The 24156-nt window shown below is 30.8% G+C and overlaps 3 protein-coding genes and 1 pseudogene across 3 annotated transcripts; all 4 read right to left on the bottom strand.

Moving 5' to 3' along the window:
• Nucleotides 1-734: 734 nt before the first annotated feature.
• On the bottom strand, nt 735-2724 carry LOC111317614 (sphinganine C4-monooxygenase 1-like). Its single transcript, XM_022920052.2, has 2 exons — nt 2179-2724; nt 735-1465 (listed from the first exon to the last, which is right to left on the bottom strand). Exons 1-2 carry the CDS (start codon nt 2398-2400, stop codon nt 911-913), a joined length of 777 nt encoding a protein of 258 aa, XP_022775787.2. The 5' UTR covers nt 2401-2724; the 3' UTR covers nt 735-910.
• Nucleotides 2725-5149: 2425 nt separating this feature from the next.
• On the bottom strand, nt 5150-6894 carry LOC149520211 (sphinganine C4-monooxygenase 1-like). Its single transcript, XM_089743276.1, has 2 exons — nt 6601-6894; nt 5150-5907 (listed from the first exon to the last, which is right to left on the bottom strand). The coding sequence occupies exons 1-2, from the start codon at nt 6877-6879 to the stop codon at nt 5350-5352; spliced, it is 837 nt and encodes a 278-aa protein (XP_089599402.1). The 5' UTR covers nt 6880-6894; the 3' UTR covers nt 5150-5349.
• A 6008-nt stretch (nt 6895-12902) lies between these two features.
• On the bottom strand, nt 12903-14337 carry LOC149520212 (uncharacterized). Its single transcript, XM_089754839.1, has 3 exons — nt 14211-14337; nt 13297-13379; nt 12903-13166 (listed from the first exon to the last, which is right to left on the bottom strand). The coding sequence occupies exons 1-3, from the start codon at nt 14335-14337 to the stop codon at nt 12903-12905; spliced, it is 474 nt and encodes a 157-aa protein (XP_089610965.1).
• Nucleotides 14338-19903: 5566 nt separating this feature from the next.
• On the bottom strand, nt 19904-21547 carry LOC111317615 (sphinganine C4-monooxygenase 1-like; annotated as a pseudogene).
• Between the last annotated feature and the right edge of the window lie 2609 nt (nt 21548-24156).

The following is a 24156-nucleotide window of genomic DNA, read 5'->3' on the forward strand; positions in this document are numbered from 1 at the left end:
AAAAAAAAAAAGGTAAAAATTACTCATACAATAGAAGTTCTACAAGTATTGGATGTGAAACGACAAATAAAGGGGGGCTAAAGCCGACTGCCAACCAGCAATGGAAATATCTTTGAACCCATGGTGTAGATTCTTGAGGACCAGATATCCAAATTATTCAATTTTCCACGCATGAAACCGGTTTCCTTGTTGCGTCTTGAACTAATCAAACAAACAAAATAAAAATTGTAATGCGTTATGAACCAATGACTTTGGCATTAACTCCACTGCCGACACAAGGATTTCCATGTTACTATATCATTTTCAAAAAGGAAGATCGAGGATTACCTGCTCCAATTAGTGAATTAAGGACTTAATCATCATTACCTATTAAAAAATAGGCTTTCTTAGCGTCATGAGCCAATAATTTGCTTGAACAATTTTTGCAGCACTTAAGAATGGCATTGTTAGCTAACAGTTAAGCATCAAGACAATCCCTTCCAGGCACATCATCACTAACTCACTCTATAGGTATCCTGGAAGACTACCAAAAAGTTTATAACTCAGTGATATTGGAGTCCACTGTCAACTCCAAAACCGAAGATCTCGAGTTTGATCTCCAGTCGTAATCCAAAGATTAAAGAGAAAAGCCCGAACTCCAATTATTGAATAAAACTGCATGATCCATTTTGGTAAGTAGGCCCAAGCCCTTTACCTAGAATAAGAACTACCTGAAGCAGTTCCTGAGAAATTATTGGAAATGACTAATGGATCTCGTTATTACTTCAATAAACAAAAATAAGTTTGAAGTGTAGAGCACAAGAGTATAGGTATATACAAATCACAAGGTTCATTGACGAGGAAAAGAGAAGAAAAAAACTGGTGGTACATTTCTGCAACAACAAACAAAAGGATGCTCACAGTTTACTTATTAATCATCTTTGAACTCTTTAGTTGGCCGTGCTTCGAAGCCCCCTTCTGCTCTCTTCTCAAGTGAATAAGGCATATATGTTCCGAGAATTCTATCCCACATGACAAAGAATGGTTGTGAGAAGTTGTATTTGCCACCATAAAGCTGATGGTGGATATCATGATATGCCGAATTGTTTCTAAAGAAAAGATGAAAGGGGTTTCCAGGAAGCATCAGCCCACAATGGTCATCGACTGTTTTGGTGGTGGCAAAAGAGAAGAAAAAGATGGAAGTTCGAGGAGACATGCCAGAGAGGATAAATGATAAGGCCCCACCTAATGTGTCAACGAGAAGCCCCTCCAATGGATGATTGTACAAAGCTCCAAATGCATAGGGAACAACAAGACGATGATGCTGAGAATGGAGGTGCCGATATAAGAACTTGTTCTCGTGCAAGTATCTATGCAGAAAATATTGCCAAGTATCCACAACGAGCATTGCTGTAACAAACTGTCTAGCTAGAACAATAAAGGAAGATGGTTGCAGTGCAGAAGCCCCAGCATCACTTCCTGTGACCTGCACAAAGCATTTTTTTGTAATAAAAAACTACAATATAGACATAATTTCACAACTGAAATTGCTTATACGGCACATTATATATGCTGGCAAAGACATGAAATTTTTGGTTCAATTAACAACAAATTAAAATTGAAGTAAAGACAAGAAAAGAAAAAAGAAATTAAAACTGATAACTGACGAGCTACAAATTATGTAAAACTAAAACAGTTCTGAAACACAAGAAATAGAACAGCACCTTAGGTGACAACATATCAAAAAACCTATGAAACCCCTCCTAAAATAAAGGAACTTTGACGAATGAAATAGTTGTACTCAGTGTTGAATTAAAGTCTAACATTAAACTAAAGATCACAAACACAATCCATAACAAAGTATATTTCCACATTTACTTTTGCTATCATTTCTGCAAAGTATCCAAGGGTAAGAATCTGCTTCTCTAGGGAAGGAAATTCAAGATAATCAAACAAGTTCCCCTGAGCCTTGACCAACCTCTATATCAGAACTAAGTAAAGTTATAGGCGCCTAAACCCAGAAAAAAAAAAAAAACCCCAACTTTTTATCCAATAAATAAACAAGAACTTTCTACCATAAACCAAAAAAAGAACTAAAATTTAGTGAAATCCAACATCAAGAACGACCAGTTTCTCCTAAAATCAAATTAAAACATGATCAATATCATAAAATATTTCAGCTGCATTGGGAGGGTTTACCGTGAACAAAAGGATGACGACAACAGCCTGGAGAGTTTGTTGCAAAAGAACGCCTTTAACGACTGTTTGTTTGGAAACCAAATTCTTCTCATCCTCTTCCGTTTTTGAATGCAATCTATAACTCTCAAACGATCCTAAACACATATATATTCCTGAATAAACCCAATAAACGGCAATCGGAACAACAGTTCCTAACAATTCATCCGATATAGCGAAACCCATCTCCCTTTACCACTCGAATTTCAAACAAAACCTCATGAAGGACTCTGCTCTGCTGTCTGTCCCTCATCGAAATTTAAAGGTTTAAACGAAGAGAGATCTCCCCAATAGTCAAAATTAGCATAAAAAGAATAGTTTTTTTTTAAATAATTTTTGGGCAATGATTAAAAGTCTAAGGTGGCGATTTCGTAATCGGATAGGGAAATCATAACTGTTAAAGAATAAATAATCGTGTTTGGGTTGGAAAGAGAGCGGGAGATTCGAAATTGAGAAGAAAATTGGGAAGAAAGAAGGAGACTTTGGGCAAAATAATTTGGTGTGTGCGGTTCTATCTAGACTCAACAAATATATACGTGGCGATCTCTGGTATCGATAGCGGGGATTGTGGACTTTGCTTAGGCCGGTGGTTTTTGGGGTTGGGTTCAAAACGGCTCAGTGGCATGACAAAGGGGAAGGGCCCGTTCAAGTAGAAGTCCAGAAGGAGGGCCGAGTAAGTCTGTAGGCGTTCGCGTTTTAAAGAGGAAGCTATGCCCCATGTTATTAGGATCTGCTCGGGGGGGCCCTTTAACAGTAACATTTCCTAATTTTTTTAATTTAAAAATATAAAACTGCTGAAAAAAAAAAAAAAATCGTAAATGTTGAAATTAAAAAACAAACGGATGTCAATTTTTGAAAATTTTTACCAAGTGAAAAACCCACAAAGCGGATAGTTCTCATTTCCATTTTCATCAAATAAAAACTTGAGAGTCAATTTTATATTTGAAATTTGGATTGGTGAGGGCTTTGACAATATGAATGCACTAGTCGCTTTTAATGATACATAGTTCCTCCTGTATCAGCCATTAAAGGCTTCCTTTGCAGTAAACCTTATTCATTCTCAACAAATTACTTGTTTCAGTCGTTGGGTTTTTCAATCAACATCATCATCATCGTCGTCATCGTCATCTTCGATTGCTTTTCTTTCCAATTTTAAACTTCCAACAAGGTGTAGATGTTTGGATAGACTTCATGTTCCATTATTTAGGCAACTTTAAAAATTTTAAAGTCATTGTCTAATCCTAATGCGTTTGAATAAAAATTTTTTTTAAAAATTTCAAATGATAGCATTCTAAAATACATCAATTAAAAATTAAAAAAAAATATGAAAAAAAAATGCAATATGAGCATCAATAGATAATATTGTAATCATGCCCTAAGTAGAAAATTGAGTAACATAAAACTTATATAAGATATATTTTTAATGAGTTTAAATTACATTAAAATTATTAAAATATATATTATGTTTAGTTGACTTATAAGGTTGGGTTTTATTTTTGGATATATTTCATGGGCTTTAAACCCTTTTATACATTTGTATGTATATGTATTTTACAATCCTAAAAATAATATTATTTTTTCACTCTTCAAGCCATCATGGCATCAAAGCTTTTGGTGGTTGCTATTTCTCTTTGTTTCAAGTAGTTTTAATTTGTTATTGTAATGACTTTTCTTTTTTTTTTTTCCCCATTAATAAGTGGCTATTGCATTTGTATTTTTTTTTTATTTTGTTATTTTGTGAAATTGGGTGGAATTGGTTTTTGTGCCTTGACTACAGTTTGGGTTTTGTGAAATTGGAATTGCCTTTGTCTTTTCTTACTTTTATTCATTGGCTATCGGTTGACTAAATACTTTATTGGTTCTGGATTGCCCACCTGTGTAATTGATATGTCTATTTCACTTGTTACAAATTGGTCAATTTATTGGCTTGTTACAAGTTGATCAATGTATTGGCTTTGAATTATTTTTCTCTCATGGCTCTCTCGAAATCATCATAGCCTATTACAATAAAATTAGATGAAACAAACTACACTAATTGGTCTTATTTAATGTTAAATTTTTTAAAAAGAAAAAGACTTTGAAAATATGTTGCAGGTGATAAAAAATATCCAAGAGCTCTTAACAAATTGAAAAAATTTATGTATGAATATAAACAATATGAGATTAATAATAGCAAAATTATTACTTGGATTGCTAGTACTGTTGCCCCTTCAATTAGTATGCAACTTGGGAAATTTGACACTATTAAAGAGGTTTGGGATTTTCTAGAAAAACGTTATGTTCAAACTGATTTTGCTTGAAGATATAAACTTAAGATGGATTTTGCTACTTTGAAACAGAGAAAAAGACAATTAATTTCTGATTTTCATTCTAAAATGCCGATTATTTGAGATCAATTAGCTCTTATGGAACCTAAATGGACTTTTGATGCAGAATTATATTACCGATACAAAAAAGAAAGTCATCTTACACAATTCATAATGGCACTTTAAGATGATTTTAAGTTCATTCGTGCTTCTATTCTACATCATATCCCTTCTCCTTCTGTTGATTTTATGAATGGACGAAGCATATTAAAATAGATTGTCATTTTATCAAATAGGAGATACGCAAAGGCACCATCATGCTACTACATATTTTTTCTTCTGAATCACAAGTGGCAAATCTTTTTACAAAGTTTCTTTTAAGTTCACGATTTTGTTATTTAGTTTCCAAACTCCAGATGTTTCATTTTGAACTATCTTCAATTTGAGGGGCTGTTAAAATGTATATTATGTTTAGTTGACTTATAAGGTGGGGCTTTATTTTTGGATATATCTCGTGGGCTTTAAACCCAATTATATATTTGTGTGTATTTATATATATATATATATATGTATTTTACAATCCTAGAAATAATTAATGTTGTTTTTTCACTCTTCAAGTCGTAAAAAATGATCATAAAAACTGAGTTTTTAGGCAAGTACTAAAACAATACAACATCATAATTTTTTTTAAAAGAGCATAACTAATAACATAGACCTATGAGTTTTTGCAATGAAGCATGGGCATATTTCTAGTTTATATTACAATCAAACCCAAAAGAAAAGCAAATAAGTGCATATAGAGTGCGTTCATTGCAAAACTCATTAATGATCAATCATCCTTCAACTCTTTTGTAGCTCGTACTTCGAAGCCCCCTTCTGCTCTCTTCTCAATTGAATAAGGCATATAGGTTCCCATAATTCTATCCCACATCACGAAGAATGGGGTTGAGAAGTTGTATTTGCCACCACAAAGCTGATGGTGCGTATCATGAAATGCAGAGTTGTTCCAAAAGAAGATATGAAAGGGGTTTCCAGGGAGCAACATCCCGCTATGGTCATCCACTGCTTTGATAGTGGCTAAGCAGACAAAAAAGGTGGAAGTTCGAGGAGACATGCCAGCGAGGAAAGTAGCTAAGGCTGTACCAATGGCGTCGAGAAGGCGGTCAACATTATCATTGTAGAAAGCTCCATATGCATAGGGCACAACAATCCGGTGATGGTAAGAATGGAAGTGCCGATAAAAATATTTGTTGTAGTGCATGTATCTATGTATAAAATATTGTAAAGTATCCATAACCATCATAGCTACAACAAATTGCCTAGCAATAACAATATAGGAAGATGCTTGTCCTTTGGAAGCCCCAACATCATGATTTCCTCCTGTCACCTGCAAGAAATAAGGTTTTAAATCGCAAAACAAAATCAGAATTTTGCTGGAAAGAGAGTATTTCATTTACTCTTTGTTGTAATTTTGTAATTAATCAATCTCAATAAAGAATTACATATAATTTTCTATGATCCCTACACAATGTTAAATTATAATTAATTAATTGTATTACAATAATTATAAGTGATATGTTCCCTGCTGATGATAAGCATAATTTTTGTAAAAATGTTGTATATGTGTCCTATGGTTTTTCAATCAAGTTATAATACAAATGAAATTACCATCACAATAAAAACTCTTTATATCTATAGATGATACAACATTGTCATTAAACTCAACTGAAAAACCTAATGAAAAAAGCAAATATGTAAACAAACGAGCATGCTGCTAAAGAAAATTTGACATAAAATTATACCATTTATGCATGGAAAGATTTAAATTCCATATATCATAAAGAGCTTTAAGACTTTTTCTTTACTATTGAGATAAATTTCATGATCAATTGCTATAAATATTTGATCAAGAAATCCTCAAAGAAAGAAAATTCAAGAAAAAAAAAAGGAGTTGATTTATACAACGATATTAATATTTTTCTTTTTTTTTTTGGTTAAAAAAAAAACTAAAACATGAGAAATCAAATTATTCAAAAAATTAAGTTAAAAATTACATTAAAAAAGAATTCACTGCTCATACCTTAAACATGAGGAATAACGCTATAGACTGAAAGGTTTGCTGGAGAAGAACAGCTTTGATGACTGTCTTTTTGGGTACAAAATTCTTCTCCTCCTGTTCTTTCCTGGAATGCAACCTGTAATTCTCAAACCGCCACTCGAAGATCACATACATCCCTGAGTATATCCAGTAAACAACAACTGGCATGAAAATGGCCAGCAATTCATCTGATGTAGCCAAAGCCATGACAATTTTGAACCTAATTGCACTTCCTTCAAAGTTGGGAAGAGAGGGAGACATTTAAAGGCTTAAAATTAAGATGATCAACAATGAAAATGTGGTATATATATATATATATTGTGAACATTTATTCTATATATGTAATACTCCACTCATAGTTGATAGTGGTTGAAGTTTTTAAAATGTAAAATGGGAAGTGAAGCAATAATAGTAATAATAATTTTTAGATTCACTCATTAACGAGCTATCATTATGTTGTTGATTGACAGTTTATAGTACTTATATATTGTTAGTGTAGTAACTATTATCTCATTATAAAAAACCAAATTAGATATTACCAAAAAAAAAAGCTTGTGGTGCAATGTACAAATTGCCCTCATCAATCCAAATTTAAAATATAATTGGTTGAATTCATTATTGGATTTTAAATCTCTTTAAAGAGTACTTGGTCTTATCCCTTCCTCTCAAATTTCATGATGTTATGTATATAAAATATTATCATTACTCTTTTTCCTTTTGATTGAATAATAGTGGTAGTTGAAAAATTGCAAAACTACACCCACCCCACTGTCATTGCTTCTTGTTACTCTCTCAATCAAGCCTCACTCCCTCAGTCAAGCCTTATTATATGCAAATTGATTGGCCATTCGGATTTGCAAATAATTGGGGGCTGGTACTTCAACTATAAAGGCCCAGTAGCAAAATTTAGGGTTTGGGTGGCAGGGGCACCTTGCCTCCGTGGTTTTTGAAAGTTTTCATGTAGTCATTAGTTTTCTCAAGTAAAAAAAAATGAAAACTCTGATTTTGGCCCCTAAAATTTTATTGATTAGGCCCTTCCTTTGCCAAATTTTAGGATTTATATGATAAAATTTATAATTATTTGCTATAATTTTAGTTTGATCTTAATTACTAACTTGATTTCCTTTGATTTTTTTAATGTACAAGTGTTATTCTACATCATTTTCAACTCCTTAATTTTCATGAACATGCGTTTTCAATTAACCACATCAAGTCCAATTAAACTAAATGCATTATAAAGAAAATTTAGTGGCTATTGTCATAACAATTTTATGTCCGGGAGAACTCGAACGCTAGACTTGGTGAAAATTTTCAGAGTCGTCACCAATCTTTTTATAGGGTGTGATTGACAACAAAAAATATCATCTTTTAGTAAAAATCTTAAAATTAATTAAAACTTACTAAAAGAAGTTTAGGTTTACGAAATCAAGACTAGGTCTAGGAGTGCGGTTACGAGTGAAGAAGGTATTAGTACTTTCACGTCGGTCTTTTGAAGAACGGTACTATTTAAACATGCGTAATCCTATAATTTTTATAACGTGATCTTTTTTTTATTTAAGTTTAATTTTTAAAAATTTATTTAAAGCATTTTTTCTGTTACAAAATTAGCATTATTATTATTATTATTATTATTATTATTTTGTATTCTATAAATTCTCCGACGCTTTGGTGAAATTTATAGAAAATCATTATTTAGAAAATATTTCAAAAAAAATTGACCATTCACAAAATTCTTAAAATTTCATCATAAGATTTTAATTATTTGTTTTAAAAAAGGATTTTAGGAACATCCCGAGTCTTTGGTGAGTTCCCAAAATTTATTAAACAAATTTTAAGATTATCTCGACTCTTCAGTAAAATCCTAAAAAATTTTGAACAAGTTTTAAGATTACCTCAATTTTGGCAAGATCCTAAATAAAATCATTTTTTTATAGTTAAAAGAATTAATTAATTAATCTTTATTGTGATTATTTTTAAAAATTTTATTATTTATTCTTTAATTATATTTTTTTATAAAAAAAATTTAGATTATCTCGACTCACTGGTGAAATCTAAATATTGATCTCTTGTTTAAAGAAAATCGAACTCTTTCAATTTTTTATATATTTTTTTAAAAATTCAAGATATCAATTATTATTAATTTCATTTATTATTATTATTTTACATTGTTTAAATTAATCTTTATTTTAGTGAAAATAATTTTGAATTATCCCAACTCTATGGTGAAATCAAAAAAATTGTTTTTATTTGCAATAATTAACGAAAAGTAAACTTTTTTAGCTTTATCTAAAAATTACATTTAAAAGATTCATTTAAACAATTTTATTTTTTTATTTATTTTTTTAGTAAGAATTATTTTTTTAAATTATCCCAACACTTTGGTGAAATTTAAATAATATTTTTACTTGTAATAAAATTTATTTCCTTTAAGTAGTTATTATTATTATATTTTTTATTTATATATTTTTTAGGTCTTTATTTTATTTCAGTTTCATTTTTTATTCTATTTATTTATTTATTTTTAAAAAATTATTACCAATAATATAATAATAATAATAATAATAATAATAATAATAATAATAATAATAATAATAATAACATAAAAGTCAACATAAAAAATCAAAATCAAAATCAAAACAAAAAAAAAAAATAAAAAGAAAAGAAAAAACCTACGAAACAGGTCGGTTTGGTGCACGGGTCGGCATGTGGATCTTGCGTGGGTCGGGTTTTGTTCAGACGCCCAAAATGACATTGTTTTAGGGCACCTATAAAAGGCCTATTTCAACTTTTTTTTTATTTTTTTCTTTCTCCTCTTTCTCTAAAATCCTAGCACCCTTCATTGACAACTGTAAAACTCAGTTTTTTGCCAGTCGTTGTTGTGCACTGGTGGTTAAAAAATTCAACGGTCACTGAAAAATTCAAACGGTCATCGAAAAATTTAAAATTTTTTAGATTTTAGCAACCCAAAAAAATCTAAAAAAATTCTAAAAAATTCTCCAGTGATCCTTTTCGCTTTCTAAACACCTTTCCAAGCCCAGATTTTTCAAAAAAAAATCTATATGTGTTTGCTGTTGGTTTTTTTGTTTTTATTGTGTGTGTTCCGTCTTATTGTTCTTTTTTATGTCCTCGTTCCTTGTAGAGATTAGCTTTATTTATAGAGCTTTTGAGATTCAAGATTTCAAATCTTTTGGGATATTTTTATGGAAAATTTAGTGTCTATCCGGTGTCTTTTGGTCATTGGATTTTATGCTGCCATGTTAGGTAGTGTCAGGAAGAAAAATGAACCTTCTCGCAACTTGATTTCAGCTGTCAGAGTTGAAATCAAAGATTTTTTTTTTATTTTTTTTCTTTTTTTAAAAGATTAATAACAACAATAACAACAACAATAATAATAATAATAAGAATAATAATAATATATAAAAAGAAACAAAATTGGTGCCTACAGCTGCCCCTCTTTGCTTATTTATGAGAATAAAAAATAAAGTAAAGACAAAAAAAACACTAATTTTATTTGAGAAAACACATACAAAAGACGAAACATTAAACATAAAGTTTTTTTTTTTTTGAAAGAAAATTTGAAAGGCTCCTTTAAACAGAAGCTATAAAACTTTAAATTCAAAAAGCTCCTCTCACTAGAGGTAATAAACTTTAAATTCAAAAGCTCCTTTAACCAAAGGCAACGAACTTTAAATTTAAAAGGCTTCTCTCGCCAGAGGCAACAAACTTTAAATTAAAAAGGCTCATCTGATCAGAGGCAACGAACTTTAAATGGCTCTTTTAACCAAAGGTAACAAATTTTAAATTAAAAATCTGAGAGAACTTATAGATTATGCCATTTGGTCTTATAAATCATGCCTAATTTTGATAGAACCCTCTGACCAGAGGCTCTTAAAATTAAAAAACTCTTCTAATAAGAGGCAACGAACTTTAAATTAAAAAATCTGAGAGGCAATGGTATTTGAAAGATTCTCTAAATAGAGGGTTCACATTTTTTCTACTTTTGACTTTTTTTTTATTGATCTTGGATTGTCCTAGACCCTTACATCTGTTGTGTCATATGCGTGCGTAAATAACATTTTCATATTTTTACAATACCATGCAATGAATGATGATCATGATGCAAATGCACTTATTATGCAAATGAAGATACCATATTTTTTTTTGTCATTTTTTTTAATCCTCAAAATTTCTCAAGGTTTGTTTCTTTTTTTCTTCTCTTGAATCTTGTGCATTCCAATAGTTGATTAAGTTTTGATGACAAAGATTTCTCTTCATATCCCATATTTCATGTCAACCACTTTATGACTTATAGGTCAATTTTCCCATTAACCTTTGTTCCTTACTATTTTGCTTATCATTTTAAATCTTCTTCAAAATAATATGTGTGTCTTTTATGATCATTGTTATTCCTTCATCATCTTTTGAATTTCAAACAATTATAACACATTGCACATTTCTCTTTTTAAAGAGAGGGACAAAAAGAAAGATAAACAAAGTGATATTTTATTTCGGTAAAAGAGAGAAGTGTTTCATGCGTTATCAAAAAGGATATAACAAGGATAATAAGTAATCATATAAAAAATATTCAGATCATTATGAACTAATTCATCATGGATTCTTTTCTGAAAACTCTTGATTAGTGCCTTTGACTTTTCAAAAATGTAGCAAACCAAACTAGTCCAAAACCATTGAGATTTTCTGGCACATATTGAGAATTGAGCCACTCCATTCATTATCTTTTTTTTTTTTATCTAAGCTGCCCTTTCAGGTTTTCAATTCAGATATCTTTTTAATTCATTTTTTTAAGCATAATACTTTTTTACTGTATCAACATTGACTGGATTTGACAGATCATCTTCATCCATTCTTGTCAAGATCAGTGGTCCACTAGAAAAAGCTTTTTTCACCATATATGAGCCTTCTCAATTAGGAGTCCATTTTCTTCAAGGATCTTGTTGGTTAGGAAGAATCTTCTTCAATACTAATTCTCCCTCTCAAAATTATCATGGGTGAACTTTCTTGTCATGAGCTCTCATCATTTTTCTTTGATATAGTTGGCCATGACAAAGTACAGCTAATCTCTTTTCTTCAATGAGATTCAATTGTTCATATCGAGCGCGAACCCACTCAGCTTCTTCTAACTCAACTTTCATGAGAATGTGTAAGAAAGAAATTTTAATTTTAATGGGCAACATTACCTTTATCCTATATACCAATGAAAATAGTGTAGCTTCTATAGATGTGCGAATCGAAGTTCGATAAGCATGTAATGCAAATGGTAGCTTTTCATGCCAATCTTTATACACATCTATATTTTTTCAATAATTTTTTTTATGTTTTTATTGGCCGCTTCAACTGTCTCATTCATCTTTGGACGATAATGTGCTGATTTATGGTGTTTGATTTTAAATTAAGCATAGACCTTAGTCATCATTTTATTATTCAAATTAAGAGCATTATCCAAATGATCATTTCTGGAAGGCCATATTGACATATGATCTTTTTCTTGATGAACTTACAAACCACTATTCTTGTCGCATTGGCATATGAAGCTGCCTCTACCCACTTTGTGAAGTAATCAATTACCACTAAAATAAATTGATGTCCATTTGAGATGTAATGGACCCTATCACATCCATTCCTCACATAAAAAAAGGCCAAGGTGTTGACATAATATGTAAGGATGTTAGAGGAACTTGAATCTTGTCTGCATAAATTTGACATTTGTGACATTTTTTAGCATAGTCAATGTAATCTTTTTTTTTTGTCAACCAATAGTATACTGCTCTCATTATTTGTTTAGTCATCATGTGACCATTTGTATGAGTTTCACAAACACCTCCATGAATTTCTTCTAGTAACTTTTTGGCTTCAGTAACATCCACACATCTTAATAGTGTTTGGTCTCGACTTTTCTTATATAAAATTTTTTCATCTAAAAAGAAACTCATTGCCAACCTTCTCAAAGTTCTCTTATCATTCTCTGATATGTGCTATGGGTACTATTGATATTTAACATATTATAATATGTCAAAATACCATGGTTTTCCATCAACTCCTTCCTCAATATTTGAATAGTGAGCTGGTTTCTCTCGCAAGCTCAATTTGATGGGTTGGATTTCAGCATTTTCATTTAATTTAAACATTGCTGCCAATGTAGCCAAAGCATCAGCCATCTGATTTTCTTTTCGAGGTAAATGATGAAACCAAATATTCTCAAATTCTTTGATCAATTCTAATATATACTCTTGGTATAAAATCAATTTTGAGTCTCTAGTTTCCCATTATCCTCGCAATTGGTATATGACTAAGGCAGAGTCTCCATAAACTTTTAAAGTATGGGTCTTCCTTTCAAGAGCCGCTTGAAGACCCAGAACACATGCTTCATATTCTGTCACATTATTGATGCAATCAAAAGTTAGTTTTGCAGTGATTGGGTAGTAATCCCCTTTTAGAGATATCAAAATTACTCTAATACTATGCCTCAAAGCATTTGATGCACCATCAAAATACATCTTCCATATATCTTCATTATACTTTTTTTTTACCTATGTGTAGTATAGATATTAAGTCTTCATCTAGAAAATCAAATGTCATAGGCACATGATCTTCATGAGCACGTTCTGTAAAAAATTCAACAATAGCACTTTCTTTGATTGCCTTTTAGGATATATATACAACGTCATATTCATAAAGTAACACTTGCCATCTTGTTATTCTTTCTGATAATGAAGGTTTTTCAAAGATGTACTTTATTGGGTCTAATTTCGTAATGAGCCAAGTAGTATGATACAACATGTATTGTCTGAGTCGACAAGCCGTCTAAGCTAATGCATAACACATCTTTTTCAATGATGAATACTTTGACTTGTAATCAGTAAACTTTTTGGTTAGGTAATAAATGGCTTGTTCTTTCCTTCCTATTTCATCATGTTGCCTCAAAACACATCTCATTGATTTTTCATGCACCATTAAATACATGATAAGAGGTCTTCCAGGGACATGTGGCATTAATACTAGTAGGTTTGATAAGTATTTTTTAACTTTTTCAAATGTCATTTGACAATCTTTATCCCATTCTCCTGACTTATGTTTTCAAAAAATCTTAAATATGAGATCATATTTTGGCTGTAAGTTGAGAAATGAAACAAGCAATATAATTAAATCTCCCTAAAAATCCCCTTACTTCTTTTTGTGTGTGCAGAGGTGGTAGCCTTAGATGGCACGTATCTTATCTGGATCCATTTTTATTCTTTTTTTACTGACAATAAATCTCAGTAATTTTTTTGAGGTTGCACCAAAAATGTATTTAGCTGGACTGAGCTTGAGCTGAAACTTTCTTAATCTCTTAAATAGCTTTCTAAGATTAGTTGCATGATTTTCTTCTTCACGGGATTTGGCAATCATATCATCCACATGCACCTCTATTTCTTTATACATCATATCATGGAATAGAGTTTTCATGGCTTTTTGATATGTTACCTCAGCATTTTTCAAATCGAACGGCATGACTTTATTGCAAAATATTTCTCATATTATCATTAAAGTAGTATTTTTCATATCTTTTTGTGCCATCTTAATTTAATTATAGCCTGAAAATCCATCCATGAATGGAAACAGAGAGTGCCTAGCGGTATTGTCCACTAAAATATTAATGTAAGGCACTGAAAAATTATCTTTTGGACTTGCTCTATTCAGATCATGATAATCAACACACATTCTTACTTTGCTATCTTTCTTGGGTATTGGGACTATATTAGCCACCCATTCGAAATATTAGAGCATTTCTAAAAATCCTACATCAAATTGCTTTTTCACTTCTTCCTTTATTTTTAACAACATTTCAGGTTTCATCATTCTCAGCTTTTATTTAATTAGTTTGCACTCAGGCTTCAACGGTAGCTTATGCACTATAATTTTAGTATCCAGCCCTGACATATCTTGATATGACCAAACAAATACATCTATATATTCATGTAGTAACTTTATCAATTTTTGCTTTATTGGTAATGACATTGAAGTACCAATATTAACCTCTTTTTTAGTTTTTTCATCCCCTAAATTAATAACTTCAGTGGCTTCTTGATGAGGCATGAATTGCTTCTCTTCTTGTTCCACTAATCTCAATAATTCTGAGGATATTGCATGGTCTTCCACATTCTCTTCATCATCGAGTTCATCAATATAAACAGAACTTTTAAAATCAAATCTTGAAATATTGTCATGATGATCTTTATATTCATTATTCAAATACCTGAAAATAAGTGAAATGGATGAAATGTAGAATGTTGTATAGTAATGCAGGGAATTAAAATGAAAGAGGCAAAACAAATGGACAAATGTGCTACACTTGTCATTTATTCAATTGAAAATAAGAAAACAAACACACATAAGACATTTAATGCTTTTAATAAAAGCATTTAGATTAGGTTCAACACATTACTTTGGAGAAAATTTAAAAAAAATAGGTAGCTCCTCAACATGCCAATTTTTCAGTTTTATACCAGAAAGAGTAAGATAAACCCATGACAGCTTGGATCTTTGTTTTTCTTTTCTTCACCCATCATTTGTATAAAAAATTCAGCAAAAATATCTTTCAATAATAGTGTGAACTCTTTTTCTATGTTGCTTGCTACATCTGGATAGATATAACCAACTGAGATGAAAGTCTCATTAAATGAGAGGAAAAGATAAGCTTTTAGTTTCTACTTCTTGCCCTAGAAAATGAGCTAACATTTTTTCTCTTTTTTTCTCTATGAACTTTATTCTTCTTTTTTGAGTTGGCTTGTACCCTAGCCTAAACCGATCATCTTTTATAGGTATCATCTATGGTCGTTGCATCCCCTGCAAGTTAGCCCACACTTGTTGTCCTTTTTTTACCACTTCTTTAAGTGCCATCTTGGAAGCTTTGGATAGACATGAAATATGCACTTTTGATCCTTCACTCACATAGGTTGTATTAACGAATTCAAAGGATCTGAAAGAACATTTTGGAGCTTTCTCAGCTGCTTCAACATATAATACGGTAAAGGATTTAGTCACCAACAGGTCTTTTTCACTAGCAACAACAACAACCTTTTCATTAATTATGAATTTTACCTTCTGATGTAAAGTGGAAAGAACAGTTCCTGCCATGTGAATCCATGATCTTTCCAAAAGATAACTATAGGAAGGAGCGATATCTGTAATGCTTCAACATATAATGCGGTAAAGGATTTAGTCACCAACAGGTCTTTTTTACTAGCAATAACGACAACCTTTTCATTAATTATGAATTTTACCTTCTGATGCAGAGTGGAAAGAATAGTTCCTACTATGTGAATCCATGATCTTTCCAAAAGATAACTATAGGAAGGAGCGATATCCATAACTTGAAAGACTATATCAAAAGTATATGGTCAAATTTAGATCGGTAGCTTAATATCATTTATCACTTTATGACGAGTCCCATCAAAAGGCTTCACTATCATATGACTCATTTTTATGTAAGACATGTCAACTGACAATCTAGATAGTGTAGTCATAGGCATAACATTCAAAGAAGATCAATTATCAATGAGCACATTTGCCAGTGTATGATCCTTGTATCTTATGGAGATATGTAAGGCCTTACCATCACCTCTACCACCAGGTGGAATTTCATCATCACTATATGATATATAATTTTTCACTGTGATATTTTTCACTATGCGATCAAGTTTCTCCACATATATATTGTGAGCTACATAAGCCTAATTAAGTACTTTGAGCAAAGTATTTCTATAAGGCTCATAATTTAACAATAACGAGAGCATAGAAATCCAAGTTGGTAAGCGATTTAATTACTTCATCACACAATATTCACTGTGCTTAATAAGCTTCAAAAACTCACAAGCCTCTTTTTTTGTAATCGAATTTTTACATTCTCAATCTAAGACTAGGGCTGGGTGAGTCTCTTAATCGTTGGGCGATTTATCTTTTTTTTTTTAAGCTCATTTCTTTTTCTTTTGCTTTTTCTTTTCGTGCTCTCTCAAGTGCTTCTAAGATATAGTATCGCCCATTTCGAGTTATGCCCTCAACGCCAATTATGTTTGTTGTGCTTGCATCACATGAGCTATATTGAAGAGAACCATTATCTAAACCTTGTGATATGATATTACAATCATATTTTCAAGGGATTGCCTTATCTGATTTGTACGAGAATAGGCTAGGGACCTCAATTGTCACATTTGGCATAGTTGTACAAATTGGTTCATTAATCTTAGCACTCAATTTTTTATCATAAAAGATTGTGACAAGCTCAAAATTCATATGACCTAGCTTATTAACCTTAACACTTGGCTCTCTTCATAAAAGATGGTAACAGGCTCAAAATTCATTCGATAAGGCCTATTTTTGGATGAGTCTTTCGTCATAACATTAACTGAACTTTCTTCACGTTTTTCATAAAATTCAACCAAGAAAGAATCCATCATTCTCTGTAACTCTTGTTGAAATGCTTTACAATCTTAAAGTGAATGACCAACCATCCCCATATGGAATTCACAAATGTGATCTGAATTATTTTAGAAATTTTCATCATTTGAGTTTTCAGGTTTTGGATGAATCATATTTGCTTTCACAATGGTAGCAAATATTTCATCCATAGGGGTTCTGATCTCGCTTACTTCTTTTTTAATATTTTGAGTTGTCTCACTATTTAAAGTATTTATTGATCCTCCACCATGATTAGGTAACGGATTGGCCTCCACACTCAGTTTGGCCTTAGTTGTGAAATTTAAAATTTCTTTATCAATCAAGCTTTGCACCCTACTTTTGAAAGTCGAACAATTTTTCAGAGAGTGGCTCTAAATTCCATAATGATAGTCATAGGAAGCTTCAGGATCATACCACTTCGGATATGAAGGTTTCAAAGGCTCTATGGGTTGTCGAGCCACCAATTATTTCTGGAATAACTAAGGGAACAATTTTGTGTATGTCATAGGAATTGGATCAAATCATTATTGTTTTTGATTATTTTGAGGTTCCCTTTGATTAAAATCTGTGGTATTTTCCTGAGGGAAAGGTCGGGGTGAAGGTGCTCGAGGGCGAACATTAGCTTGGAAAGTAGGTGTCGATTTTTGTATTGGTTGGTAATAGTATGGGTTATGGGAAATATTAAAAATGATTAGGTAAGAAGGCTGGTATACAGGATATGAATGGTATGGGATAAAAGGTTTTGGTTTTGGTTTTTCATTGGTGACAGCTTGCACTTCTACTTCTTATTTCTTGGATGGTCCTCTTTTCTTTGATCCAGAAACATCACCTCTATCAATCTTTTAATTTTTAATGGTATTTTCTATTATCTCTCCCATAGTCACCATATCAGTAAAGTTTTTTATGGCATGACCAATGAGCCTATTATAGTATGGTGTTCAAAGAGTATTGATAAACAGAATAGTTGTTTCTTTCTCAGTGCACTAGTGGCCGAAAACTTTAACTGACACCGAAAAATAAAAAAATTTTCAGATTTCGATTACCAAAAAATTCAAATGGTCGTCGAAAAATTCAAATGGTCGCTGAAAAATTCAAATTTTCTCATATTCTGATGACCCAAAAAAATCCAAAAAAATTTTAAAAATTTCTCCAGTGATCCTTTTCGCTTTCTAAATACCTTTTCAAGCCCAAATTTTTTTAAAAAAAATCTACAACTTCCTAGATCGAGAATTTCATTCTCGAAATTTTTTTGTGTGTGTTTACTATTGGTTTTTTTTTATTGTGTGTGTTCCCTCTTATTATTCTTCTTTGTGTCCCTATTTCTTGCAGAGATTAGCTCTATTTATAGAGCTTCTGAGATTCAAGATCTCAGATCTTCTAGGATCTTTTTGTGAAAAATTTGGGTGTCTATCCGTGACATTTGGTCACCAGATTTCATGCTGCCATGTTAGGCAGTGTTAGAAAGAAAAATGAACCTTCTGACAGCTTGATTTCAGTTGTCAGAGTTGAAATCAAAGATTTTTTTTTGACTTTTTTTCTAACTTTTTTCTTTTTTTTTAAAGATTAATAATAATAATAATAATAATAATAATAATAATAATAATAATAATATATAAAAAGGAACAAAATTGGCTATAATTGGAAAAAAATCAATTATACAAGAAACTTTCATTTTATATTTCTCCTTTTTTTTTTTTTTTTCATCCTTTAAATTATTATTTTAAAAAAATTTTGCAACTTCTATTCTATTTTTAAGGAAAAATATTCTTTCCTATATAATATGAATTACAATGTTTTAAATTTATTTTTTTTCTAATTAATTACTAATTATTTTAGTTTAAAATACTTTTTCCTTTTTTTATATATCAAAGAGATTGATTTTGTTATAATTTCTACTCTTATTTGAATCATAATTTAAGTATGAGAAATTAGGTACATAGGCTCACGGGGCCTCGTGGGACTCAAGGAGACAAAAAAATATTCTGAAATTATTAAAAAACTTTTATTAATTCAGTTTATTTGTTGGTAAGACTACTTTTGATTGCTGAGAGAGCGTTTTCAGTAATAAATATTTTGATTACTCATTTACATAACCAAATAAAAGATTAATAGTTGAATGATAGTTTAATTGTTTATATTAAAAAAAAATTTGTTCAAAAGCAGTGATAACAAAATTATTGTACAACATTTCAAAGTATGAAATTGTGTCAAAGACAATTGTAAAATTTTTAACAATTATAACTAGATATAGAAATTTTAATTTTTAAGAACTCTAATATTGTTATTGTTGTTTTTTTAATAATTTAATATGTTTGAAATAAGTGTCCATTAAAGAAAATTTCTAGCTCCGCCACTATATCCAAGGTCGATTTTCAATAGCACATATCATTTAGAGAAACATGTAAAGAAGTACATGTGTTTTTATCAAAAAAAGTTTACAGTCTAAGAATAAAAAAAAATGATTGTAGATATTAGGATTTGAACATAAAACTTATTAGATGTCAATTTTTACAAATAGTTATATAAATCAATTAAATTAAACTCTGAATTCATATATACTTTTAATAACTAATACTACTTCTAAGTGATAGTAATAAAGTTTACATGTAGGAGTGTATAAATCCATAAAACAAAATCGCTTTAACAGTAGAGGTAATTTTGTTTTAATCTTGACACATGAGAACGTGTGTTTGGATCTTGTTCATTATCCTTTTTTTGAATAAATCTATCAAAAAAATATATAAATTTAAATTTCTTAGCAAAAATTTCATTTAAGTGTCCCACTAAGAACAGAAGAGCCACTCGAAGAAAAAAGAGAGGGTAGCGCCTTGAACAAGCCAATCATATCATTGATGAAAATAAACATCACACCAAATTTTGCCAATGAATTTTGCAAACACATTGAAACCACATTCACATCAGAACAAGTTGAAGAAATCCCAAGCTTTAGGATTTATTAAAATGCCGGCTGACGGTGCATAATACGTATGATAATCAAACCCAAATTTATTTTCCCATTTGCTTACCCAAGTGAAGGCTACAAGTGCATAATACGTGGAACTAATCACTCAATCATCCTTGCACTCTCGTGTGAACCCTGCTTCGAAGCCCACTTCTTCTGTCTTCTCAATTGAAAAAGGCATATAGGTTCCCATAATCTATCCCACATAATGAAGAATGGTTGAGAAAAGTTGTATTTGCTACCATGAAGCTGATGGTGGATATCATGAAAAGCAGTATTGTTCCAGAAAAATATATGAAAGGGGTTTCCAGGTAGCAACATTCCGCAATGGTCATCTATTGTTTTGATAGTGGAAAAGCAGATGAAATAGTTGGAAGTTCGAGGAGACATGCCAGAGAGAAAAGTAGCTAAGGCTCCACCCACGGTGTCAAAGATAAGCCCGTCGAGTTTATGATTGTAGAGAGTTCCAAATGCATAGGGTACAACAAGCCGATGACGATAAGAACGAATGTGCCGAAAAAAAAAATTTGCTGGAGTGCGCGTATTTTTGGGTAAAATATTGATACCTATCGACAACCAGCATAGCTATAACAAATTACCTAGCTATAACAATGAAGGAAGGTGGCTTCCCTAAAGAATTCCCAACATCATCATTTCCTACTGTCACCTGTAAAAAAGTAAATCATAGTCCTAGAGCCAAATGGAGGTTTAATGATGCGCATAGTACGTGGAAATCCATTAATAAAGAAAAAATAATGAGATTCGAACTTATCCTAAATGATTCACTTATTTTTTTAAGAGGTGTATTCCTTCAAAGCTGAAATTTGCAATTACATTAAAAAAAGGTTCGCTACGCATACCTTAAACAAAAGAAAGAAACAATAGCTCGTAAGGTTTGCTGGAAAAGAACAGCATTGATGACTGTCTTTCTGGACACCAAATTCTTCTCCTCCTCTTCTTGCTTGGAATGCAACTTGTAATTCTTACACCACGACTCTAAGATGAGATACATCCCTGAGTATGTCCAATAAACAACAATTTGCATGAAAATGGCCAGCAATTCCTCTGATGTTGCCAAAGCCATGACAATTTTGAACTTAATTGCCCTTTGAAGGATCAAATTTAAGATTAGCAGTGGAATTAATGTGGTCTTAATTTCTTCTAAAACCACTTATCCAATCACTGCAGGTAACACTCTACCTATAGTTGATACTTGATAATGGCTAATGTTTTTAAAATGTTAAGTGGAACATGGAATAAGAAAAAAAAAACTCTCGATTAATTGTCACCGAGCAAAAAAAAAAAACAACAGGAAAGAACAAATGTTCAGAAATTAAAGAGCAACATACCAAGTTAGTGGATTCCATTATTCGTTTTTTTGGCAAATAAAATAGTTTAAAAAGCACGGCTATACGTTCGATTTGGTAAGTGTCAGTATGTGATTCCTAAAATTTTTAAACAATAATTTCCTAATGCTTTTTGGGCTCAAATTATGAAAGGACTTTATCTCCCTATATGTTCATTTATTAAAAAGCAAGAGCATCGTGGCTATGGACCAGCTTGTTAGAAAAACAGATATCCTAAAAGAAAATATCCAAAAGAAGATTATATCAAATTAAGTTACATTTTTTATGTATTGAAATTTATTAAATTAATTATTTTATTTAATATAAAATATTATCATAAATAATAACAACTTAACTGTCTTTAAAGATTACTCTAAGGGCACTTAATTTAAAATTCTTTAAATATTTTAATAAAATGTAAGATAAAGTCAAAGATCGAAAATTGATTTCATAAGAATAAATGCATAATACTTAATACACATTTTAAAAATATATGATGTAGAGGCTTTTTAATTGAAGTCTAAATGTTACATTCCAACATTCATGCTCATTATTTATATGACAATCAAACCAAAATTTACATTCCCAATTATTTCTTGTTCCAAATGAAAAGCCAATAAGTTGATAATGAGTAAATTGTAAAACTAATTAATCAATCATCCTTTGAACTCTTTTATAGGTCGTACTTCGAAATCCCCTTCTGCTGATCTCTTCTTAATTGAGTAAGGCATAAGGGTTCCATAATTCTATCCCAAAGAAATGGAGAGGGATATGAACAAGTTGTATTTGCCACCATGAAGCTGACGGTGGATGTCATGAAATGCAGTATTGTTCCAAAAGAAGATATGAAAAGTTTCATAATATGAAAGAAGACAAGGCTCCATCAATATTGGCGTTGTTATAATATATAGATTCAAAAATTTATAGCCAAATTTAACAAATGCATGGAGTCATCATCAATTTTTTTTATTAGGTATAATTGACCACCTAAGGAATCTATCCTTTTAAAGAGCTCCTAGGCTTAACTAAGAGTCACTAAAATAATAGGTTCGAGTCTACTAACCAGAATAAGGTTCAAGAGTCGGTTACATATGGAGAATGTTATAGCACCCCCACATGCCCATCCGAAGGATGGTACCATATTATTTTGAATTTATCCTATGGTCTTGAGTCTAATGGTTTCAAATTTTATGTTAAATATTAAAAACAATTTTTAAGATTCTCCATCAATCTGGTAAAACTTTTAAAAAATACTTCCTCTCCTCAAGAGTATTCAAGAATCCCATTTGATTTCTTGAAGAGGCTCTGTCGTTGGAAAATGATTTATTTAATATTATTTATTATTATCAATTTTCGTTGAAAATAAATCTAATTATTCCATCATTTGGGCCAACATAGAAATATTTTCTCTTTTGAATTTTTAAAATTCTCACCATTTGGGCCTATTTAGAAATTCTTTTTTTTTCTTGTAAAGAAAATAATATGACAATTATTTTTACTGAAATTTCATCTAAATTATTTCACAATTTGGGTCAAATTTAGATAAAAGTTCTCACCTAGAGATTTATTAAAAAATTACCATTTGAAATTTCTAATAATCTCATCCTTAGATAATTATCAAATATTTTCAATCCAAATTTTTATTTGGAAAAGAATACAATTACTTGTATTAAAATTTCATCTAAATCATTCCACCATTTGGGCCAATTTTAGAAAAAAATTTTCACCTAGAGATTTCTTAAAAATTTACCATTTGAAATTTCTAAGAATCTCATCCTTGGGTAATTGTATTTAATTCCAAAACTTTTATATTTTTATGCTTTTTATGTTTTTAATTTGTTTTGTTTGAAAATAAATATTAATTATTGTTATTGAAATTTTATCTATATCATTCCACAATTTGAGACAAATTTAAATAAAATTTCTCACTTAGGAATTTTATAAAATTTTTTTATAAAAATTTATCATTTGAAATTTTTATAAATTTCATCATTGGATAATTAATATTCATTTACAAAATTTTTATTTTTACTTTATTTTTAATTTAATAATTAAAAAACAAAAAAAACAAATAAAATAAATAAGAAAATACCAAAAAAATTCCAAAACAGCTCGGCTCAAGACAGAAATCACGGCTCAAACGTGCGGCTCGGAGTCTCTACTCGGCTCGACTGTAACCCAAGCGGAGAAGTGGGTCGCTGGTTCAGGTGCGCTACAGGTCGGGCCGGATCTTGGCAAAATGCGTCGATCCTCTGGGTTTACTAACTCAAAAACAATGTCGTTTTAGTAGGGTATAAAAGACTCCCACCTTCATTTTTCGTAGATTACCTCCTTCCCTCTCTCTCTCTTTTCTCTCTTTTCTTTTCCTCTTTAAACAATCCCAGATTCCAGTTGAATTTCTATCGGAATCTGGAAAAAGCCATCGAAATCTTCAAATCTAGCCGAAAAACTCATCGAATAATTCAAAGTTTGTTGGAAAATTTCGTCGGATTCTGGAAAATTTTCAAAAAAAAACTTCAAAAATTCAAAAAAAATCTTCTAAAAATCTTATACTGCCTCTAAACACTTTTTGCTTCTATTTCACATCTCTGTTTCCTTGCCCCTGTGTTTGTGTGTCTTATGAACCTATTTATAGGGATTGATCAGAAGAGTTTTTGATCAATCCCAACTCCATCTGAGATTTGGATTCAAGTATTTGAATCCAATCCCAATTCAGTTAGCCTCTAATTTCACGGTCAAATCTAATTTTTTCTGATCCTAATCCTAGCTGAAAAT

The sequence above is a fragment of the Durio zibethinus genome, chromosome 2, assembly GCF_047325235.1.
Source record: "Durio zibethinus cultivar Kanyao isolate XHJ-2024 chromosome 2, ASM4732523v1, whole genome shotgun sequence".
Taxonomy (NCBI): domain Eukaryota; kingdom Viridiplantae; phylum Streptophyta; class Magnoliopsida; order Malvales; family Malvaceae; genus Durio; species Durio zibethinus.

Coding starts and splice junctions, on each gene's coding strand:
- LOC149520211 (XM_089743276.1), bottom strand. CDS start 6,879: ATGTCTCCCTCTCTTCCCAACTTTGAAGGAAGTGCAATTAGGTTCAAA. Junction 5,908..6,600: donor CGTTATTCCTCATGTTTAAG/GTATGAGCAGTG, acceptor TATTTCTTGCAG/GTGACAGGAGGAAATCATGA.
- LOC149520212 (XM_089754839.1), bottom strand. CDS start 14,337: ATGTGTGTTGATTATCATGATCTGAATAGAGCAAGTCCAAAAGATAAT. Junction 13,380..14,210: donor ATTCATGGATGGATTTTCAG/GCTATAATTAAA, acceptor TTACGAAATTAG/ACCCAATAAAGTACATCTTT. Junction 13,167..13,296: donor TACTTTATGAATATGACGTT/GTATATATATCC, acceptor TACTACACATAG/GTAAAAAAAAAGTATAATGA.
- LOC111317614 (XM_022920052.2), bottom strand. CDS start 2,400: ATGGGTTTCGCTATATCGGATGAATTGTTAGGAACTGTTGTTCCGATT. Junction 1,466..2,178: donor TCGTCATCCTTTTGTTCACG/GTAAACCCTCCC, acceptor TGCTTTGTGCAG/GTCACAGGAAGTGATGCTGG.